Genomic DNA, 22,984 nt, shown 5'->3' with positions numbered 1-22,984 from the left:
TACGTATTATAATATTTTCTATACCCATGGTACATTTAAGTATACTTAAGAGTACACGGGGTAAATTTAAGTAGTACCCTAGCCGACAATGACTAGCTGAGCTTTAATACTAGCTGAGCTTTAATGATATACAACCACAGTAATGTGACATATTTAATTTTAAATAAGTTGTACAAATTGTCAATATATCCAAGGATGCAACAGGTTACAACTAGAACTTTGTCACAGATGTGACAAATACCACCACATGCCGCATTGAATCAGAATATTTTGCATGTAATCTTCACAAAAACAGCAGACACCATGCTCAATATTTAAAATATACTTAGTGACCCCATGACCTAGTTTTTGACACGGCATGGCCCATGTTCGAACTTAACCTACGCATCATCTAGATACAACTTCTGACCAAGTGTGGTGAAGATAGGATGAAAACTACTTGAATTAGAGAGCGGACACCATGCACAATGTTTAAAACGCACAAAGTGACCCCGTGACCTAGTTTTTGACCTACCATGACCCATGTTCGAACTTGGCCTAGACATCATCTAGATACAACTTCTGACCAAGTGTGGTGAAGCTCGGATGAAAACTACTTGAATTTAAGAGCGGACACCATGCTCAATGTTTAAAACGCACTAAGTGACACCATGACCTCGTTTTTGACCCGGCATGACCCATACCGGTATTCCAACTTGACCTACACATCATCTAGATACAACATCTGACCAATTTGGTGAAGATCAGATGAAAACAACTTGAATTAGAGAGCAGACACTTAGTATGGACCAACAGACAAGCTCACTCCTATATTTCCCTCTAAACTTTGTTTGCGGGGGGTACAAAAACATTAAGAGGTTAACCGTAAACAAACCGTTTATAACATTTAGCAATATTATGAAAACCCTTACAAAACAAGGGCTGTTTGTAAAACATGCATGCCCCCCATATAGGCTCTCCGTTGTAGTAACAGCCATTGTGTGAATATGTTTTTTGTCACTGTGACCTTGACCTTTGACCTAGTGACCTGAAAATCAATAGGGGTCATCTGCCAGTCATGATCAATGTACCTATGAAGTTTCATGATCCTAGCCATAGGCGTTCTTGATTATCATCCGGAAACCATTTTACTATTTCGGGTCACCGTGACCTTGACCTTTGACCTTGTGACCTGAAAATCAATAGGGGTCATCTGCGAGTCATGATCAATCTACCTATCAAGTTTCATGATCATGATCTGGGAATAAGTGTTCTTCAGTTATCATCCGGAAACCATTTTACTATTTTGGGTCATGGTGAACTTGACCTTTGACCTAGTGACCTCAAAATCGATAGGGCTCATCTGCGAGTCATGATCAATGTACCTTTGAAGTTTCATGATCCTAGGCATAAGCGTTCTTGAGTTATCATCCAGAAACCATTTTACTATATCGGGTCACCATGACCTTGACCTAGTGACCTGAAAATCAATAGGGGTCATCTGTGAGTCATGATCAATGTACCTATGAAGTTTCATGATTGTAGCCATTAGCCTTCTTGAGTTATCATCCGGAAACCATTTTACTATTTCAGGTCACCGTGACCTTTGATATAGTTACCTGAAAATCGATAGGGGTCAACTGCGAGTCATGATCAATCTACCTATCAAGTTTCATGATCCTAGGCATAAGCGTTCTTGAGTTATCATCTGAAAACCATTTTACTATTTCAGGTTACTGTGACCTTGACCTTAGACCTAGTGACCTGAAAATCAATAGGGGTCATCTGCGAGTCATGATCAATGTACCTAATAAGTGTCATGATCCTAGGCATAAGCGTTCTTGAGTTATCATCCGTAAACCATTTTACTATTTCGGGTCACCGTGACCTTGAGCTTTGACCTAGTGACCTGAAAATCAATAGGGGTCATCTGTGAGTCATGATCAATGTACCTATGAAGTTTCATGATCCTAGGCATAAGCGTTCTTTAGTTATCATCCGGAAACCACCTGGTGGACGTACCGACAGACCGACATGTGCAAAGCAATATACCCCCTCTTCTTTGAAGGGGGCCATAATTAAAGAATATTTATGGCTCTTACCTTTGTTTAATACAGTAATCAGCCACATCATGTTTGTGTTTATTTGAATATTTTGTAATTTAATTTATATTTAATTTTGATTCGTAAAAGCATGTTGATAATAAATAAAGGTATAACAATTATAAGTAATTAATTTGTCTTGGATGGGCCAATGAAAGTATCATAAATACTCAAATTCAACGATTATTTCAAAAAGTATTTCGTAAAATAAAGTTGGAAGACTGAAGAATTCATGAGAACCACGCCAGGCTTCCGAAGCTGCCCAAAGCCAATTTGGCGTTCCCTCGTAAATGTTCCAATATCATATCTGGAAAGTCACATGTAGTATATTGTGACACAATCAATTAAAACGAGCCTTTTGTATCGCGTTACATCTATGTTACCAGACCACATCTAGCGTTGATATTTTGGCTTTTGTTATAAGGAACATTAATTCTTTATGTGTTAACTTTATTTTTCGAAATATTGTACAAAATATTTGTTGATTTCTTAGTGTTTATGGGCTTTTCAGTAAGGTTGAAGTTTTTTCACACACACCTGTGGAACACTGTCATTTTAAATATTAGTCGATTATGTTTCTATTTTGTATTTGTTTGAAATGTCAAATGTTTAAAAATCAATTGACAAAGTACTCCATCAAAAATATTTAAGTGCTGTAATGTAATTTAATTTTGTTCAGCTTATTCTTGCAGTTATAGACTAAATAATGAAGGTAAGCTCTTCTAGCGTAATTTAGATTATATTCTTAACAGAAAGATCCACCACAGCAGTATGACCCATGCAAAATTGCATTTGCTGAAAAAAGTAAATAATGGGATTAACCAATGAACCTGTTGCATCCCCAGTTATATAAAACTCAAATTGCAACATCACTATGCACAATCACTGGCCAAACTATTTATATATTTTACTTTAAAAACTATATTGCCAATAAATATATAGGTAAAAGATAAAAATGTACATACAAAAGTCATCAACATATTCATCACGGATCATCATTTCTACTGTTCAACCCTTCTTCTAAAGAACAATAAAATTTAATACATTTGCACAGAAATCAAACTTCACAAGTATGTAAGTACAGTACATGCAGGCATATAAATTCTTTGGTTCACAAAAACGCAAAACATAGACTAGATTTGTAGATTTTAAGCGGGACATAACAACAAGGAATCAGAAGGGCCCAAGTAAAAGCTCATCATATAATTTCAAAATTGGAGGCAACGTTAATTCACAAGAGCTAACTATTGCTTCACTCAGAAATAATTTAAACAAGCAAATTCGTTGAATTGATATCCCCTGCCAATATGCTTCTGGACACAAGAGTGTTATATTTGACACTCAAAAAAGCATTTTTTTCAAGATACAAAGAGCTATAACTCCTTTATTATCCAAAGGTGTACAATGCCATTGAGCTTTCATCATCCTCTTATCCATATATATATTCAACAAGTTTCAATGAAATCCGCCAAAGCACTTCCAAGATATGGCTCTGGACACAAAAAAGCATTTTTTCAAGATACAAAGGGCCATAACTCTGTTATTAACAGATGGTGTACAAGCCATTAGGCATGCATCATCCTCTTATCCATATACATACTCATACCAAGTTTCATTGAAATCTGCCAAAGCACGTCCAAGATATGGCTCTGGACACAAAAAAGCATTTTTTCAAGATACAAAGGGCCATAACTCTGTTATTAACAGATGGTGTACAAGCCATTAGGCATGCATCATCCTCTTATCCATATACATACTCATACCAAGTTTCATTGAAATCCGCCAAAGCACGTCCAAGATATGGCTCCGGACTAGGGCTGCAACGGGTACCCGAAATATCCGATGATATCGGATCCAACTTCGGAATAGCGGGTACGGATCCACCCCTGGATATTTTGGTTCCGATTATTTATGTTCATAGTTGTATGTAACCTAACGCTGTTTTCACCAGTATTGTTTTTTATACAGACTGGTTATGTTTAAAGGATAAAAGATACATATAATAGTCGATATTTATTACCGTGTGACAGTCAAATAGCAGATCATTCTGCTTTTATTGTATAAGAGTGTCATTGGACATTACGTAATGAGCAAAACTAAATCAAAATCATGGAGGATTTACACATTACAAATGCAATTTTTATAGATAAGTAAGTTTTCAATCCTTATATATATATATTGTCTTTCTGAGTTGTATTAAAAACAGCGGTAGTGGAGCCAGTGTGGCTGGAATGTTATTCAGATAAATTTTGCATAAATTCGCGACCTGTCAAATTGTAATCCTGCTTAATGAATTGTATTGGCTTGAAAGCATATTTCGTCATATCATAAGTTTAAATGCTATCTTGTGATGCAAGGAACCTTAAAACCCAGTGAGAAAATCTCCACAGCAGGAGACCTTGTCAGTGCTCATAGGGCTTGCCTGAACCAGGACAATGTTGATATGTAAATTTTTGTGAAAACAAACATCAAACTGTAATCTGTATGAACAGTGAAAAGTGTATGTAAACGAGCAAACTATAACGTGAATAAGTCTTAAGGTCTCTTTTTATTTTGATATTGCTAAAATGTTAAACGAAAAATGTGTTAAGTTTTTTGTTTATAAATATGTAATGTTTATTAGTCAAATTATACATCTACAACTTTGATTTCTTTAATTTAGAAAGACAATTCTAATCTGCTCTTATATGAGGGATCCGGATCCGAAAAAAACTGCAAGAAACGATATTTGGATTCGGATTCGAACACATTTTTTAGATTCGTTGCAGCCCTACTTCGGAAACAAAAGTGCCGGAAGGACGGAAAGACAGACGGAAGGACAAAGCCAAAACAATATCCCTCCCCCTATGGCGGGGGATAACAAGAGCTGTCACCATAGGATGACTTATGCCCCCTATAAACGCTTGATAGAAGTTGAGGCTTTTTCGAAACCTACCCGGTAATATGACCAAGATTCATAAAATCTGAAACAAAATTGTGACCTCTAGAGTGTTTACAAGGATTTTGTATTATATAATGAAAATTTGGACAATCTAAGGGCAATAATTATGGCATTAATTATGTGATATTTATAACACCAATTTTTTCACCAAGTTTCATGAGGATTGGGCAAAAAATGTGACTTCTAGAGTTTTCACAAGCTTTTTTTACAATGTATAAATATAAGAAAACTGCCCCCCCCCCTGGCAGCTTGTTATTCAACTGACCGGAACCATTTTTTAACTCAACTCTCATATCAAGGAAACAAATGTTCTGACCAAATTTCATGAAAATTGGGCCAAAAATGTGACTTCTAGAGTGCTCACATGTTTTCACTATATACATATAGAGAAAAATGCCCCACCCACTGGCAGCCATGTATTTTCACCGATCTGGACCATTTTCTAACTCGTCCGAGAAATCAATAAAAACAATGTTTTGACAAACTTTCATGATGATTGGGCAAAAATTGTGACTTCTAGAGTGTTTACAAGGTTTCTCTAGAGCCAAATAAGGAAAACTCCCCCCACCCCCACCCCCACCCCCGGCAGCCATGTTATTCAACTGACCGGAACCATTTTCAAACTTAACTCTCATATCAAGGAAACAAATGTTCTGACCAATTTTCATGAAAATAGGGCCAAAAATGTGACTTCTAGAGTGTTCACATGTTTTCACAATATACATATAGAGAAAAATGCCCCACCCACTGGCAGCCATGTTTTTTCACCGATCTGGACCATTTTCAAACTCGTCCGAGAAATCAATAAAACCAATGTTTTGACCAATTTTCATGATGATTGGGCAAATATTGTGACTTCTAGTGTTTACAAGTTTTCTCTATAGCAAAATAAGGCTAACTGCCCCCCCCCCCCGGCAGCCATGTTATTCAACTGACCAGAACCATTTTCGAACTCAACTCTAGTATCAAGGAAACAAATGTTCTGACCAAATTTCATGAAAATTGAGCCAAAAATGTGACTTCTAGAGTGTTCACATGTTTTCACTATATACATATAGAGAAAAATGCCCCGCCCACTGGCCGCCATGTTTTTTCACCGATCTGGACCATTTTCGAACTCGTCCGAGAAATCAATTAAACCAATATTTTGACCATTTTTCATGATGATTGGGCAAAAAATTGTGACTTCTAGAGAGTTTACAAGGTTTCTCAATAGCCAAATAAGGAATACTGCCCTGCCCACTGGCGGCCATGTTTTTCAACGGACATGAACCACTTTTGAACTCAACCAACATATAATTAAGACAAAATTTTTGACAAAGTTACATGAAGATTGGACATGAAATGTGACTTCTACACTGTTTACAAGTTTTTTCTTTTTTTTGACCTAGTGACCTAGTTTTTGACCCGGCACGACCCAGTTTCGAACTTGACCGAGATTTTATTGGGACGAAGCTTCTGACCAAGTTTCATGAAGATCGGACAATAAATGTGGCCTCTAGAGTGTTTACGAACAAATGTGGACGGACGGAAAGACGACGGACAAAGACCGGTCACAAAAGCTTAATATCAATTTTTTTACCCAAATCTGCGGACTTTTCGCACAAAAAATTCCCAATCCCGTAATTGCATTTTTTCAAAAATGGCCAAGAAAAAACCTGAACCGTAGCCCCTGACCTGTTCCGGGGCATGCCTGTCCATGCATACCAAATATGAAGGTTATATCTCAAGGGACATAGAAGTTATGAGCATTTTTCAAAACCTAAACGCAGATTTCGAAACCTAAACGCTGACCCTAAGTTCAAGGTCAAGGTCACAGGGGTCAAAATGTGTGTGTGTATGGAAAGGCCTTGTCCATATACACATGCATACCAAATATGAAGGTTATATCTCAAGGGACATAGACATTTTTCGAAACCTAAACGCAAAGTGTTACGGACAGATGGACGGACAGTCCAATGACTATATGCCCTCCTTCGGGGGCATAAAAATACCAGTTATAAATAACATAATAATAACTCACATGGTGCATCTTTTACAAACATACTTCACATCAGTAACTATATAAAATAGGCAATATGCAAAGATTGTTCTGCACCACTTTGTATCTTAAAATGCAGCTAAATATTTAAACATCCTTGTTTATGTACATTTGTAACAAAACACATTGGCAATGTGTTTTACTTAACAGGTGTGAGAAAACATCTATATTGAATATGTGTAACAAAACTCCTGAACTGCAGTACCAAGTTTAAATGTCAACAGAGACATTATGATGGGACTGCACAGCTATTAGTTTCTAGTAAATGAATCTAAATCATTTATATGAGTCACTCAAGAATAGCAAGAACAAATACATGTTGTATTTCTACATCAAATTAGCAAAAAAAGGAATCTTTTTTTTTAATTACATGCAAAAAGGTACAACAAGCAAATGGAATGGCAGCCATATTCTTTGTTTTCCATCAATTTGTTGTATTACTCTTCCCAGTGAAATGTTTCGTCATAGTTGTTCATGTTAATTGTCCAAAATTAATTTTGGCAATAATATGAAGATTTATCCATCTTTGTATTCATACAACTAACTTTACAACTGATTCTCTGTCATTAATATCATAATTCATTGTTTTATTACAATACAATTTCACCAAATGAAAAGGCATGCATATCTTTCAAAATTCAAGAAATGTAGCCTTAACTTAAAGGGACCTTTTCACAGATTTGGGCATGTATTGAAGTTTGTTATTATATGCTTTATATTGATAAATGTGAACATTGGATCTAAAAAGCTCCAGCAAAAAATAAGAATAAAATTAATGAAGAAAAAAAGTAACCCTCAACTGGACTTGAACCACTGACCACTGGAGTAAAAAGTCTACACTTAGACCACTCGGCCATTTGTGCTATGTATTTTAAACTTTATATAAGCAATCCTTGAAGTGTCATAAAATATAACGACAACAACAAAACTCTCCAAATTATTCAATCGTTTCCTGCTGCAACGCTTTATAATTTTCAAGTTTTTAAATCGTAAAAAGATGCATATAATTGATATTTTAGAGCATGGTAAACGTTCAGTATTATTGTTTCCTCACAAATATCATTACTACAACGAAAACTTGCAAATCTGAAACAATTTCTTTCAATTTTGTCAATTGTGAAAAGGTCCCTTTAACAATAACAAACATGTGAGAGTCATTCCTTATTCTTGCTGCCAAACAAAAATTTCTTTGTGGGTGTAACCAGGTTGTCCATAAGGGCACCCAAGAAGCCAGAGTTTCTTTTACGGGTCACCCTCTGTTGTTCCACTTCTTGACCCTGTGACCTTTGGTCCTGAGAACTTGACCCTGGTTTCTGTGGAGACCTTGGCACTGTCGGCTCATACAACTGCCGCAGTTTGTTTGTTTCTGCTCTCTCCGCCTGTTTTTTTTTAAAAGAGAACAACACAAGTGCTTCCTTTATTACAGGTAATGGGGCAAATATACCCCCAAATACACTTAAAATACTCAAATACATAATGTACTCATAATTTTGGCAGGTTAGGGTTAGGTTAGGGTTATGGTTAGGCTATTTTGAGCGTATTTGGGTATTTTGAGCGTATTTGGTAAGTGCTTCCTTTTAAGCATGAAATGGGGCAAATACACCCAAATACACCCCAAATACATGTACGCTTAAATACCCAAATACTCATAATTTTGGCAGGTTAGGGTATTTTGAGCATATTTGGGTATTTTGAGCGTATTTGGATGTATTTGGGTAAATCATGCCACCCCATGAAATGTATGGTAACTTTGTATTTAACAGTACATGTAATTAACAAACCCATTGTTTTTTTATTGAAATAAGTGTCTTATGATTATAACATCTCAATTTTATTATAATGGCATCATAATGATGAATATATCTATTATTCATATGATATGTGCTTATAATTTGAATGATCAGGATTGTGATTGAGGCAAAGTAAGAGGGGAGGAAAATTCTGTCGACTGATTTTGACTACGCCAATGGCACGCATAACGCAATGACAAACCTAAAAACAGACATTAAAACAAGACTATTGCCAAGCAATACATGTCCCCTACCTGCTCCACCATCGTCAGAATTTTTTACTTTTTTTATATTTGTTGCCATAGCAACCAGAATTTTTGACATAGGAACAAAATAAAGTGACGTGCATAATGTCCATATTGCCATCTATCCATGTTTCAAGTTTCATGACAAAATATTAAAAACTTTTAAAGTTATCACAGGATCCAGAAAAAACACCATTTTCAGCAGTATTTCCAGTCTATTTGTTGCCATAGCAACCAGAATTCTTGACGTAGGAACAAAATGAAATGACGTGCATAATGTCCATATTGCCATCTATCCATTTTTTAAGTTTCATGAAAAAATATTAAGAACTTTTAAAGTTATCGCAGGATCCAGAAAAACACACCATTTTCAGCAGTATTTCTAGTCTATTTGTTGCCATAGCAACCAGAATTCTTGACGTAGGAACAAAATGAAATGACGTGCATAATGTCCATATTGCCATCTATCCATGTTCCAAGTTTCATGAAAAAAATATTAAGAAATTTTAAAGTTATCGCAGGATCCAGAAGACTGACTGACAGACAGACAGAGCGCAAACCATAAGTCCAGTGCCCCAGATAAGCTGCGTATCTGCGTCTTTCACCCTATTAAAATGTTTAAAAATGCAAATAAATGCAATATCATGCGTATTGAAAAAGCAACCAATTTGACTTTTACGCAAATTCGTCAAATTTGATGCGTACGATACAAAATCTATGATCAAAAATGCTTTGCTCATTTTAGGTATTTTCTCTTTGGAATTATTATCGTAACGCGGTGACGCTTACATTCAGCAAGCTCAGCAAACGGTCATAGTTATTCAAACGCTATGCGGACTGGATTTCATAGTTAAATTAAGCGTCTGACCAAATTATTTACGACGACAAACATGCGTTTTCAATCTGACTTAATTCGTCGCTCAGTGTGCATGTATTTGTGAAGCGTCTGTACTTTTATTTTCTATTACGATGCGAAATAAAAATTGCTAAGAGAGGTCGAAAGACGTCGGAGATTATTGCGCAAAAATATCAGCCGATCACAAACTTTTTTGAATCAAGAAAGCAAGAGCCAATAAGTGCAGAATCATTCGTGTTATCGATTTTGTTAGAAACTGTGTATACAGCAGTTGAGTTGACATCCAAAAAACATGATGGAAAGTCTGTTACTGAACAAACCTGTCAAAAGTCCTTGGTAAGAAATTGTCGACATTTTTTTAAGTTTATATCATGGACAGTTTTACGGATTAAAGATATTACGAAACATAAGATTATTAAAATTTATGATGATAGTTTACAGTTCTATTGAATCAATACAAGTGTGCAGCGTCAACAGAAGTAAATCAGCAATTATTTTAAGCTATGCATTTTTATTACTCATTTCACTCTATTTGAAGAATGGAATCACCCTATTTTTAAAATCAATGGGTGAAAACCCTATTTCCCAAATAATTATCTGGGGCAGTGATAAGTCCCCTCCGGTGAAACGGGTAGGGGACTAATAAACAACCTCTTGAACTTTATAACAATATTTCTTTATAAAAACCTGTTAAACTACATTGAAAAACTGCTGCTATTGATCACAATAAGTTTTTCAATGTATTGAATTACAGTAAATGGACTTATTAAAAACAAACACACTTGAGTGTTAATGATATATTAAACTGAGTTAAATTAATATATTTAATTTGTTTACCTTTCAATATCTTGCATTTCACATCTTCAGTTCAATGCTATTTCAGATAACTAAACAGGGTGACAAACATAATAAAGCAGAATATGCATATGAATCTGATTATACACAGATCCACTAACATATAAATCAAATAATGTTTGTCTATTTCCATGTACGAAAGATAATCTTCTAAATTGTTTTACTTCGCGAGTAGACTGAACTCCAATTTGCAAACACTGGTTTCCATGACACCAATTCACTGTGCACATTTCTACACAAAATATGTGTTGCTTGTATTTAAAACGTAGTCTTTTTCGTTAACAAACACATTTCATTATTCCTATCGAACTATATGATGCCAGTCATTAATTCCATTGCTATTTGTCATTTCAATAATCTTAATTTTCGCTTCACAACGGCGCCATTTGCAAACGAATCAGCTTAAAAATACCAAACATAATTTAAGAAACCAATTTAATTGGAAGATTTGGAAACAACAGCCAATTATATTGCTCATTTTAAAAATGCTAAGGCAGAATTTACCAGTGTAAAATGCGGAGTGATTTTGCGGGCCGCGGTTATTTCGGGCCGCTTATGAAATACGTCCGCGGAATCGGTGGAAAACCCTCTCCTCCACATTAAGAGACCCCAGGGACAACCTGATCTGCGGAAAACCGCAGAAAACTCACATCCCTGATTATTATAACAAGAAGGCCAAGATAGCCCTAGTTCGCTCACCTGAGAGGAGTCAGTTCATTCAATCTTTACCAAACGTCAAATTTGACCTTGATATTGTCCAGACAAACATCCTGGTCAAGTTTCATTATTATTAAACCAAAACTCTGGCATATGGAGTTTTTTTGTTTTTGTAAGATTTGACCTGGTGACCTATATTTTGAGTTGTCCCCCCTTACCAAACATCAAACTTTGCTTACAAAAATAAATACCGTAGGTTTTCACATACATGTATAGCGCGCTCCTGTGTATAGTGCAAAGGCTGTTTTTTAAATGTAAAAATGGAGAAAAAAATATTTAAAGACAATAAAACCACCAAATCGGACCGGAAATAACCGCCATTTTACTATTGCACAATCCAATAATCCGGGGCATTGGAAAGCTTAATCAAGCGTTCAAAATAGGAAGCGTCATTATGATAAGGATCATGGGTTGAATAGCACTATACTTATCTGACAATTTTGTAATTTTCTAGCAAAAGATTAACAGTCCACATGCCTTTCGTGAAAAACGTGAGAAAATAAGAATTAGTGTACATCATGTGATTTTTCCTCGGGAAAAGCATGGGCATTACCGGTAAATTTGAATGTCGCATGGGAGACAGGGATACAGTTGTTGACGTATGCGGGTGTAGCACTATATTTTTGACAATTGTTAAGACTATTCTTAACAAGTTGTGGCACATATTACTCAATAACATCTGCCATTTACGAAGTGCAAAATGACCCCCTTTCACACCTACCGTTACCCGCAAAAAAAGACCTCCTTCGCACCTACCCTTGCCTGCTCTCCGGAATGTCGACAACAAACCCCATCGGAATTCATCAATAAAGAAGTGTAAAAACACAAAGAAATGTCCGCAAGTTTATTCAAACAAATTTATTTTTGACCAAAACTTCTTCTACCGCGTTTATATCTACCAATAGCGACTTCTTGTTGTTTCAACAATGGCCCCTCAGTCTGTATGATTAATTGGGTGGTAGTTTTCTAGAAAAAAACATGACGGCCATTTTGATTATTTACGATTACAAAACATATTTTTTACAAATTTAGCAGCCAGGATAGCGTTATATCAATGTCTAGCGCGCATTAGCTTTTTAAATTGATTTTTGGAGGTAAAACACTGGGCGCTATACGTAGAAACCTTACAGTATTATGAGATTCATAAAATCTGAAACAAAATTGTGACCTCTAAAGTGTCTACAAGGATTTTGTATAATATAATGAAAATTTGGACAATCTAAGGGCAATTATTATGGCATTAATTATGTGATACATGTGTATATATAATACCAATTTTTTCACCAAGTTTCATGATGATTGGGCAAAAAATGTGACTTCTAGAGTGTTCACAAGCTTTTTTTACTATGTATAAATATAAGAAAACTGCCCCCCCCCCCAAGCTTCCTGAAAAGGCCGGACCGCCGGTCTTGCAGGGGTTTTTCTGTCTATTTTGGGAAAAGGAGTCTGACCAAATTGGGAATTTTTTATCGACAAAATTGGTAATTTTGGGAATTTTTGCTTCGATGAAATGGCTCATTTGGGAAAAAATTGTGAATTAATCATGCTTAAATAATTCAGTGGTTTAACAAATAAATTTGTTTTTATTTGGTTATTTTGTCTTCTTTATGTAAACAGATGCAATATTGGGCATGTTCAACGTTAATTCAAGTACTGCAGTATTGTTTTTCAGTTACAGTTACACTCTGTGATAAGAACTGAACAGTCAAAACCTTATAGCAAATATTTTTGACCAAAAAAAACACTGGTTAGTCACACAAGTTATAAGATACTTCATATTTTTTTATTTTTTTTTATTTTTGGAAATTGGGATTTTTTTTTTATAATTTCGGTTTGGGATCGGGTCCGTTTGCTTTGGGAGTGCCTCCGTTGTCCGGAGGCGCAGACAGTGCTGAAAAACCCCTGTCTTGTCAGGCAAAATTCTTTACGGTCCGGCGAAGTTTCTAATATTGCCGGTCCTTGTGACAGGCCAAACGAAATATGACTAAATACAGAAAAGTCTAATACTTGCCAAAAGAACGATTACACCCAATTGGAATCACTCTTTTCGTGAATTTCGAGCCTTTTTGTCATTAAGAACACTGACGCATTACTAGTTCTTAAGAGTACTCTCCCTTTGTTGTTGTTTTTTCGAAAACGTCAATTCCATTGTTCCGACATTTTACCATCTATCCAATTACAAAGGCTGTAACAAAAAACTACACATGAAAAAAATGCTTATACAAATGATCGAAATTGTCAAATTTGAAGTTGTCATCATCATATATAAGCAATGTTTTGCTTTATGTATCGTCAGAACGCTTGAAATAACACGGAAATGTGCTTATATCAGTGTAATATCCCATAATGCCATTATCATTTTATTTTTGATAATATAAAACAGATAGTTTTGTAAAAGATTGATATTGTACGGAGAATATATAAGAGTATATTTTGTACAAGTTGACTACATAATTACATATTATATTGAATGAATCCCATATTTTTAAATTACAGTGTGTTACATTTGCATTGGAACACATAATGATTTGATGTTATATGTTCCAAAATCAATTTCTTATAACTGTCCAAAACTTATACACAGGCTGCACATTGCAATAAATATGAGTTAAACTTTACTAAATTCTTCAGATATAAACTCACGCTGTTCGGTCAGGTGAATTTTTGTCCGGACAGGCTTACTTTTCCATCAGCCTGTCCGGTTGACACAGGCACTGTTTGGGACTTTTTAGGAAGCCTGCCCCCCCCCCCCCCCCCCCCCCCCCCCCCCCCCCCCGCCAGCCATGTTATTCAACTGACCGGAACCATTTTTTAACACAACTCTCATATCAAGGAAACAAATGTTCTGACCAAATTTCATGAAAATAGGGCCAAAAATGTGACTTATAGTGTATTCACATGTTTTCACTATACATGTATACACATAGAGAAAAATGCCCCGCCCACTGGCGGCCATGTTTTTTCACCAATCTGGACCATTTTCGAACTCGTCCGAGATATCAATAAAAACAATGTTTTGACAAACTTTCATGATGATGGGCAAAAATTGTGACTTCTAGAGTGTTTACAAGGTTTCTCTATAGCCAAATAAGGAAAACTGCCCCCCAGCAGCCATGTTATTCAACTGACCGGAACAATTTTCAAACTCAACTCTCATATCAAGCAAACAAATGTTCTGACCTAATTTCATGAAAATTGGGCCAAAAAAGTGACTTCTAGAGTGTTCATATGTTTTCACTAAATACATATAGAGAAAAATGCCCACTGGCGGCCATGTTTTTTCACCTATCTGGACCATTTTAGAACTCGTCCGAGAAATCAATAAAACCAATGTTTTAACCAACTTTCATGATGATTGGGCAAAAATTGTGACTTCTAGAGTTGACAAGGTTTCTCTATAGCCAAATAAGGAAACTGCCCCGCCCACTGGCGGCAATGTTTTTCAACGGACCGGAACCACTTTTGAACTCAATCAACATTTTGACAAAGTTACATGAAGATTAGGCATGAAATAAGACTTCTGCAGTGTTTTCTTTTTTCTTTTTTTGACCTACTGACCTAGTTTTTGACCCGGCACGACCCAGTTTCGAACTCGACCGAGATTTCATTGGGACAAAGCTTCTGACCAAGTTTCATGAAGATCGGACAATAAATGTGGCCTCTAGTGTTTACGAACAAATGTGGACGGACAGAAAGACGACGGACAAAGACCGGTCATAAAAGCTCACCTGAGCAATCAGGTGAGCTAAAAATTAATATCAATTTTTTTTACCCAAATCTGCGGACTTTTGCACAAAAAATTCCCAATCCCGTAATTGCATTTTTTTTTAATGGCCAAGAAAAGACCTGAACCGTAGCCCCTGACCTGTTCCACGGCATGCCTGTCCCGGCGTTTGGCCATGAAGTCCCTGTACACCCTGTGGGCCTGCTGCTGCCTTAACTCCTCTATACGCCGTGACTCCTCATCCTGAAACATGCATTGCGATAATTTTAAACCTATTCATTTAAGCTTGATTGCATCTAAAGACGAAAGCTTTTTGAAACACTTGCAAGTCTGTCTTCTGGGCAGAATGAGCACTTTGTGTCTTTGATGGAGATAACAACAAGAGATGTGTTGGTCAGAAACACAATGCCCCCTATTGCACCGCTTTGAAATAAAATTTCAATATATCATTTGGCAGGTTTAGAAATTATCTCCCTTTTAAAGCTTATTACTTACATTGGATTGTATTTTATGACTTTTGACCTTGAAGGGTGACCTTGACCTTTCACCACTCAAAATGTGCAGCTTCATAAGATACACATGTATGCCAAATATCAAGTTGCTATCTTCAATATTGCAAAAGTTATGGCCAATGATAACGTTTTTGGACGGACGCACAGACTGACAGACTGATGAACTGACAGACGGACTCAAGGACAGTTCAACTGCTATATTCCACCCTACTGGGGGCATAAAAATGCTCCCACAGTGGGGATAGAACCTGTGACCTCTAGGATGCTGGGCCCACACCATATCTACTATGCCACAGCGACCAAATTCAAATAAAATCTTGCTTTTTTTGTTCCTGCAAATATAATCACTTTTGACTCCTCTAAATTATCATCCTTTTGATTCAAACGTTATTTTGAAACTAAATACATTTTTGTATTTTATATTACACAAAATGATGTCTTTATTTAAGCAGTATACAGTGACGCTTAGTTATAAAAACAAAAAAATGTGTAAAGCAATCAACAAATATCCAGAAACAAAATATCTAGACTTCAGTATTTTGACCCCTGAACATGTTATTTGACCTGTGAAAATTTCAAGCACTGGGTAATTTGACCCTTGGTTTTCAAAAGCTATGAAATCAGTGCTGAAATAAATTTGACAGGTTTACAGTCAATTGTTCTTGCCCTGCAATGATAAAATTCTCAAACATTATAAATGCAAGGTTTCAGTGAAAGATAAAGAGAGGATATTTGTTACATTTGGTGGAATATCGATTTTAATTCACGAGTTATCATAGACAAGAGGGCCTAAAAGGCCCAAAGTCACTCACCTAAGATAACAAGATATTATTGGGACAAATCTTTTGACCAAGTTCCATGAAGATCGGAAAATAAATGTGGCCTCTAGAGTGTTAACAAGGTTTTACTATAGCCATATAAGGAAAATGCCCCACCCCCTGACAGCCATGTTTTTCAACCAACCAGCATCTTTTTTTACTCTTCTAAGATATTATCGGGATGAATCTTCTGACCAAGTTTCATGAAGTCGGACAGTAAATGTGGCCTCTAGAGTATTAACAAGATTTTACTAAAGCCATATAAGGAAAAATGCCCCGCCCCTTGTAAGCCATGTTTTTCAAGCAAACATAATTATTTTCAAACTCATCCAAGATATCATTGAGACCATTCTTCTGACCAAATTTCATGAAGATTGGACAATAAATGTGGCCTCTAGAGTGTTAACAAGGTTTTACTAAAGCCATATATAGACATATAAGGAACAAGAGCTGTAACTATAGGATGACATATGCCCCCTATAAACGCTTTGATAGAAGTTATAGCATTTTCAAAACCTAAACGCAAATTTCGAATCCTTAACGGGGACCCTAAGTTCAAGGTCAAGGTCACAGGGGTAAATAATTTTTAGCGTATGGAAAGGCCTTGTCCATATACACATGCATACCAAATATGAAAGTCATATCTCAAGGGGCATAGAAGTTATGAGCATTTTTCGAAACCTTAACGCAAATTAAAAAACTTAAATGCGGACCCTAAGTTCAAGGTCAAGGTCACAATGGTACCAAATTTTGTGCACATGGAAAGGCCTTGTCCATATACACATTCATACCAAATATGAAGGTTATATCTCAAGGGACATGTAAGTTATGAGCATTTTTCGAAACCTAAAAGCAAAGTGTGACGGAAAGACGGACAGACGGACAGACAGGCGGACAGTTCGATCACTTTTTGCCCCCTTCGAAAGGGGGCATAAAAGCATCTAACCTCGAATAACAATTAACACATAAATGACACAACTACACGGTATTATTATCAAAACATTAACAATCAAAGGGGAGTAACTACTGTAACCTTAAATGCAATATTTAGAAACGTTGTCTCGCATGTTACATGACCTTAATTCACGATGGTTTACAAGCCCTTTTACTATATAAATATAAGGAAAACTGCCACCTCCCCCTGGCAACCATGTTTTTCAACGGACGGGAACCATTTTCAAACTTAACTCACATATCTAGGAAACAAAAGTTCTGAGCAAACTTCATGAAAATTGGGCCAAAAATGTGACTTCTACTGTGTTCACATGTTTTCACTATACATATAGAGAAAAATGCCCCACCCACTGGCGGCCATGTTTTGTCACCGATCTGGACCATTTTCGAACTCGTCCGAGATATCAATAAAACCAATGTTTTGACCAACTTTCATGATGATTGGGCAAAAATTGTGACGTCTAGAGTGTTTACAAGGTTTCTCTATAGCCAAATAGGGAAAACTGCCACTATATACATATAGAGAAAAATGCCCCACCCACTGGGGGCCATGTTTTTTCACCGATCTTGACCATTTTCGAACTCGTCTGAGACATCAATTGAACCAATGTTTTGACCAACTTTTATGATGATTGGGCAAAAATTGTGACTTCTAGAGTGTTTACAAGGTTTCTCTATAGCCAAATAAGGAAAACTGCCCCATGTTTTTCAACGGATTGGAACCACTTTTGAACTCAACAAGATATCATTAAGACAAACATTTTGACAAAGTTACATGAAGATTGGGCATGAAATGTGACTTCTACAGTCTTTACAAGGTTTTTCTTTTTTTTCAACCTAGTGACCTAGTTTTTGACCCGGCACAACCCAGTTTCGAACTCGGCCGAGATTGCATTGGAACAAAGCTTCTGACCAAGTTTCATGAAGATGGGACAAGAAATGTGGCCTATAGAGTGTTTACGAGCAAATGTTAACGGACAGACGGACGGACATACGACGGACAAAGACCAGTCACAAAAGCTCACCTGAGCAATCAGGTGAGCTAAAAATGCCCCATCCCTTGGCACCCATGTTGTTCAAGCAAGGGTTACCATTTTCAAACTCATCCAAGATATCATTGGGACCAATCTTTTGACCAAGTTTCATGAAGATCGGAAAATAAATGTGGCCTTTAGAGTGTTAACAACGTTTTACAAAGCCATATAAGGAAAAATGCCCTGTCCCCTGGCGGCCATGTTTTTCAACCAACGGGCATCATTTTCAAACTCATCCAAGATATTATTGGGATGAATCTTCTGACCAAGTTTTATGAAGATTGGACAATAAATGTGATCTCTAGAGTATTAACAAGATTTTACCATAGCCAAAGATGGCCATATCAGGAAAAATGCCCCGCCCCTTGGCGGCCATGTTTTTCAAGCAAAGGTTACCATTACTTAACTCATCCAAGATATCATTTGGACAAATCTTTTGACCAGGTTTCATGAAGATCGGAAAATAAATGTGGCCTCTAGAGTGTTCACAAGGTTTTACTAAAGCCATATAAGGAAAAATGCCCCGCCCCTGGCGGCCATGTTTTTCAACCAACCGGCATCATTTTCGAAATCGTCCAAGATATTATTGAGATGAATCTACACATGCATACCAAATATGAAAGTCATATCTCAAGGGGCATAGAAGTTATGAGCATTTTTCGAAACCTTAACGCAAATTAAAAAACTTAAATGCGGACCCTAAGTTCAAGGTCAAGGTCACAATGGTACCAAATTTTGTGCACATGGAAAGGCCTTGTCCATATACACATTCATACCAAATATGAAGGTTATATCTCAAGGGACATGTAAGTTATGAGCATTTTTCGAAACCTAAAAGCAAAGTGTGACGGAAAGACGGACATACGGACAGACAGGCGGACAGTTCGATCACTTTTTGCCCCCTTCGAAAGGGGGCATAAAAGCATCTAACCTCGAATAACAATTAACACATAAATGACACAACTACACGGTATTATTATCAAAACATTAACAATCAAAGGGGAGTAACTACTGTAACCTTAAATGCAATATTTAGAAACGTTGTCTCGCATGTTACATGACCTTAATTCACGATAGTTTACAAGCCCTTTTACTATATAAATATAAAGAAAACAGCCACCTCCCCCTGGCAACCATGTTTTTCAACGGACGGGAACCATTTTCAAACTTAACTCACATATCTAGGAAACAAAAGTTCTGAGCAAACTTCATGAAAATTGGGCCAAAAATGTGACTTCTACTGTGTTCACATGTTTTCACTATACATATAGAGAAAAATGCCCCACCCACTGGCGGCCATGTTTTGTCACCGATCTGGACCATTTTCGAACTCGTCCGAGATATCAATAAAACCAATGTTTTGACCAACTTTCATGATGATTGGGCAAAAATTGTGACGTCTAGAGTGTTTACAAGGTTTCTCTATAGCCAAATAGGGAAAACTGCCACTATATACATATAGAGAAAAATGCCCCACCCACTGGGGGCCATGTTTTTTCACCGATCTTGACCATTTTCGAACTCGTCTGAGACATCAATTGAACCAATGTTTTGACCAACTTTTATGATGATTGGGCAAAAATTGTGACTTCTAGAGTGTTTACAAGGTTTCTCTATAGCCAAATAAGGAAAACTGCCCCATGTTTTTCAACGGATTGGAAACACTTTTGAACTCAACAAGATATCATTAAGACAAACATTTTGACAAAGTTACATGAAGATTGGGCATGAAATGTGACTTCTACAGTCTTTACAAGGTTTTTCTTTTTTTTCAACCTAGTGACCTAGTTTTTGACCCGGCACAACCCAGTTTCGAACTCGGCCGAGATTGCATTGGAACAAAGCTTCTGACCAAGTTTCATGAAGATGGGACAAGAAATGTGGCCTATAGAGTGTTTACGAGCAAATGTTAACGGACAGACGGACGGACATACGACGGACAAAGACCAGTCACAAAAGCTCACCTGAGCAATCAGGTGAGCTAAAAATGCCCCATCCCTTGGCACCCATGTTGTTCAAGCAAGGGTTACCATTTTCAAACTCATCCAAGATATCATTGGGACCAATCTTTTGACCAAGTTTCATGAAGATCGGAAAATAAATGTGGCCTTTAGAGTGTTAACAACGTTTTACAAAGCCATATAAGGAAAAATGCCCTGTCCCCTGGCGGCCATGTTTTTCAACCAACGGGCATCATTTTCAAACTCATCCAAGATATTATTGGGATGAATCTTCTGACCAAGTTTTATGAAGATTGGACAATAAATGTGATCTCTAGAGTATTAACAAGATTTTACCATAGCCAAAGATGGCCATATCAGGAAAAATGCCCCGCCCCTTGGCGGCCATGTTTTTCAAGCAAAGGTTACCATTACTTAACTCATCCAAGATATCATTTGGACAAATCTTTTGACCAGGTTTCATGAAGATCGGAAAATAAATGTGGCCTCTAGAGTGTTCACAAGGTTTTACTAAAGCCATATAAGGAAAAATGCCCCGCCCCTGGCGGCCATGTTTTTCAACCAACCGGCATCATTTTCGAAATCGTCCAAGATATTATTGAGATGAATCTTCTGACCAAGTTTCATGAAGATCAGACAATAAATGTGGCCTCTATAGTGTTAACAAGATTTTACTATAGCCATATATAGCCATATAAGGAAAAATGCCCCGCCGCTTGGCAGCCATGTTTTTCAAGCAAACGTATCCATTTTCGAACTCATCCAAGATATCATTGAGACCAATCTTCTGACCAAATTTCATGAAGATTGGCAATAAATGAGGCCTCTAGAGAGTTAACAAGGCAAATGTTGACGACGCACGACGGACAAAGAGCGATCACAAAAAAGCTCACCATGAGCAAATTTGTGCTCAGGTGAGCTCAAAATGATATGGACCATGGTTGATTTTTTTTTAATTATCACGAGTGAATAAAAATCAATATTCTACCAAATCCAACAAATTTTCTTTTTATTTTATACTTACAAATGATTATTTTTGCATTTTTGCCATTCTGGACAATACACTTCCCATTGGACGCCCTAAAATGTTATTACACATATGTTCAAGGGAAGCTTATCCGAATTTTTTTATAAACATTGGATGTCTTTGTATTCGAACAGTCGCCCTTGGTTAAATTGGGGTTCACAATTGGGAAACCAAAGATATCTTAAAATAGTTTCGCCCTTGGTTAAATTGGGGGTCACAATTGGGAAACCAAAGATATCTTAAAATAGTTCTGGTAAAACAATGAAATTTGTCTATAATGTTCACTGTTATTTTTCACTGTTTGAGACAGTGAAATACATGTATCAGTTTTAATTCACTGATATTTTTCTATAAACCATCAGAAAGCATAAAATAAAGTGTGATATTTCAAGGAAGCTGCGCCATGCCCTTCTTTTGACTTTGTGACCAGACCTATTTCTGCCCCTTAAGAACAAACTTAACAAACCAGATATAGAAGAAATGATACAATCTAAATATTCGCGATCTGTTTAATGACATAAAGGATGGTTCAAGTATTGAGCTTTCATTTCAAAGTTTTGATGCGCCATTTCAGGAAGTCCAGTGACAAAAACTTGAAGAAAACTACTCCTTAAATTCACATTTAAATGCTAACACTATAAATGCTACAGAACAGTGTTTTTTTTGTTTAAAATTGGGTCCAGTATTGTGCCCCATTTCCAATGGAAACAAGATTGCCAAACTGTCACAAGATACGTCCCTTCGAAGGTTTTGGACACCATGCTCAATGCTTGAAATGCACTAAATGACCTCGAGACCCAGTTACCCGGTATTCATGACCCGGCATGACCCATATTTTAACTTGAACAAGATATCATTTAGACGTAACATCTGACTAAATTGGGTGATCAGATGAAAACCGAGCCGACACCATGCAAAATGCTTGAAATGCACTTAGTGACATCGTGACCTCGTTTTTGACCCAGCATGACCAATATTTGAACTTGACCTATATATCATCTAGACACAACTAGGAATTGAAGAATTTTTCCAGAGCCACTCGCCCTGCAGAGCGAGTAGGCCTGACAATCCACTCGCCCTTCACTTTAATCTACTCGCCCTGCTTTAAAAAAATAGATATCTATATTAATAGTTATGATCAACCAGAACCTTTTAAACCTACGTAACATAGGGACACTAAATGCAAACTACATTATCTGATGGATTATATTTGCTTTCCTTACGTTTTCTGCACCTCTTTCCTTTTCTCAATTCTTTCCGCTTCTCGTTTTGACAACCTTTCTAATTCTTTCTGTTCCCTGTCGCCACCACCTTGCAGATATTTTAAAATAGAACCCTTTTCCATTTTAATATTTCAGACGAACTTTTACTGAGAGACACACTTGATTGACAAATAGTTACAATATGGTAAATTTTGCCTTAGACTTC

At 36.7% G+C, this 22,984-nt stretch overlaps 1 protein-coding gene across 3 annotated transcripts in view; it reads right to left on the bottom strand.

Moving 5' to 3' along the window:
• Positions 1–7,358: 7,358 nt before the first annotated feature.
• LOC127841823 (uncharacterized) overlaps positions 7,359–22,984 on the bottom strand; it is a 35,964-nt gene continuing 20,338 nt past the window's right edge. For all 3 annotated transcript variants that reach the window (XM_052370934.1, XM_052370936.1, XM_052370935.1), the window contains 2 exons: positions 15,392–15,493; positions 7,359–8,442 (listed from right to left, as the gene is read on the bottom strand). In XM_052370934.1, coding sequence (XP_052226894.1) covers positions 8,218–8,442; positions 15,392–15,493 — 327 coding nt within the window. In that variant the 3' untranslated portion in view covers positions 7,359–8,217. The remainder of the gene's footprint in view (positions 8,443–15,391; positions 15,494–22,984) is intronic.

This window comes from Dreissena polymorpha, chromosome 8 (genome assembly GCF_020536995.1).
Source record: "Dreissena polymorpha isolate Duluth1 chromosome 8, UMN_Dpol_1.0, whole genome shotgun sequence".
NCBI classification, from domain to species: domain Eukaryota; kingdom Metazoa; phylum Mollusca; class Bivalvia; order Myida; family Dreissenidae; genus Dreissena; species Dreissena polymorpha.
This window is presented reverse-complemented; position numbering and strand designations above follow the sequence as displayed.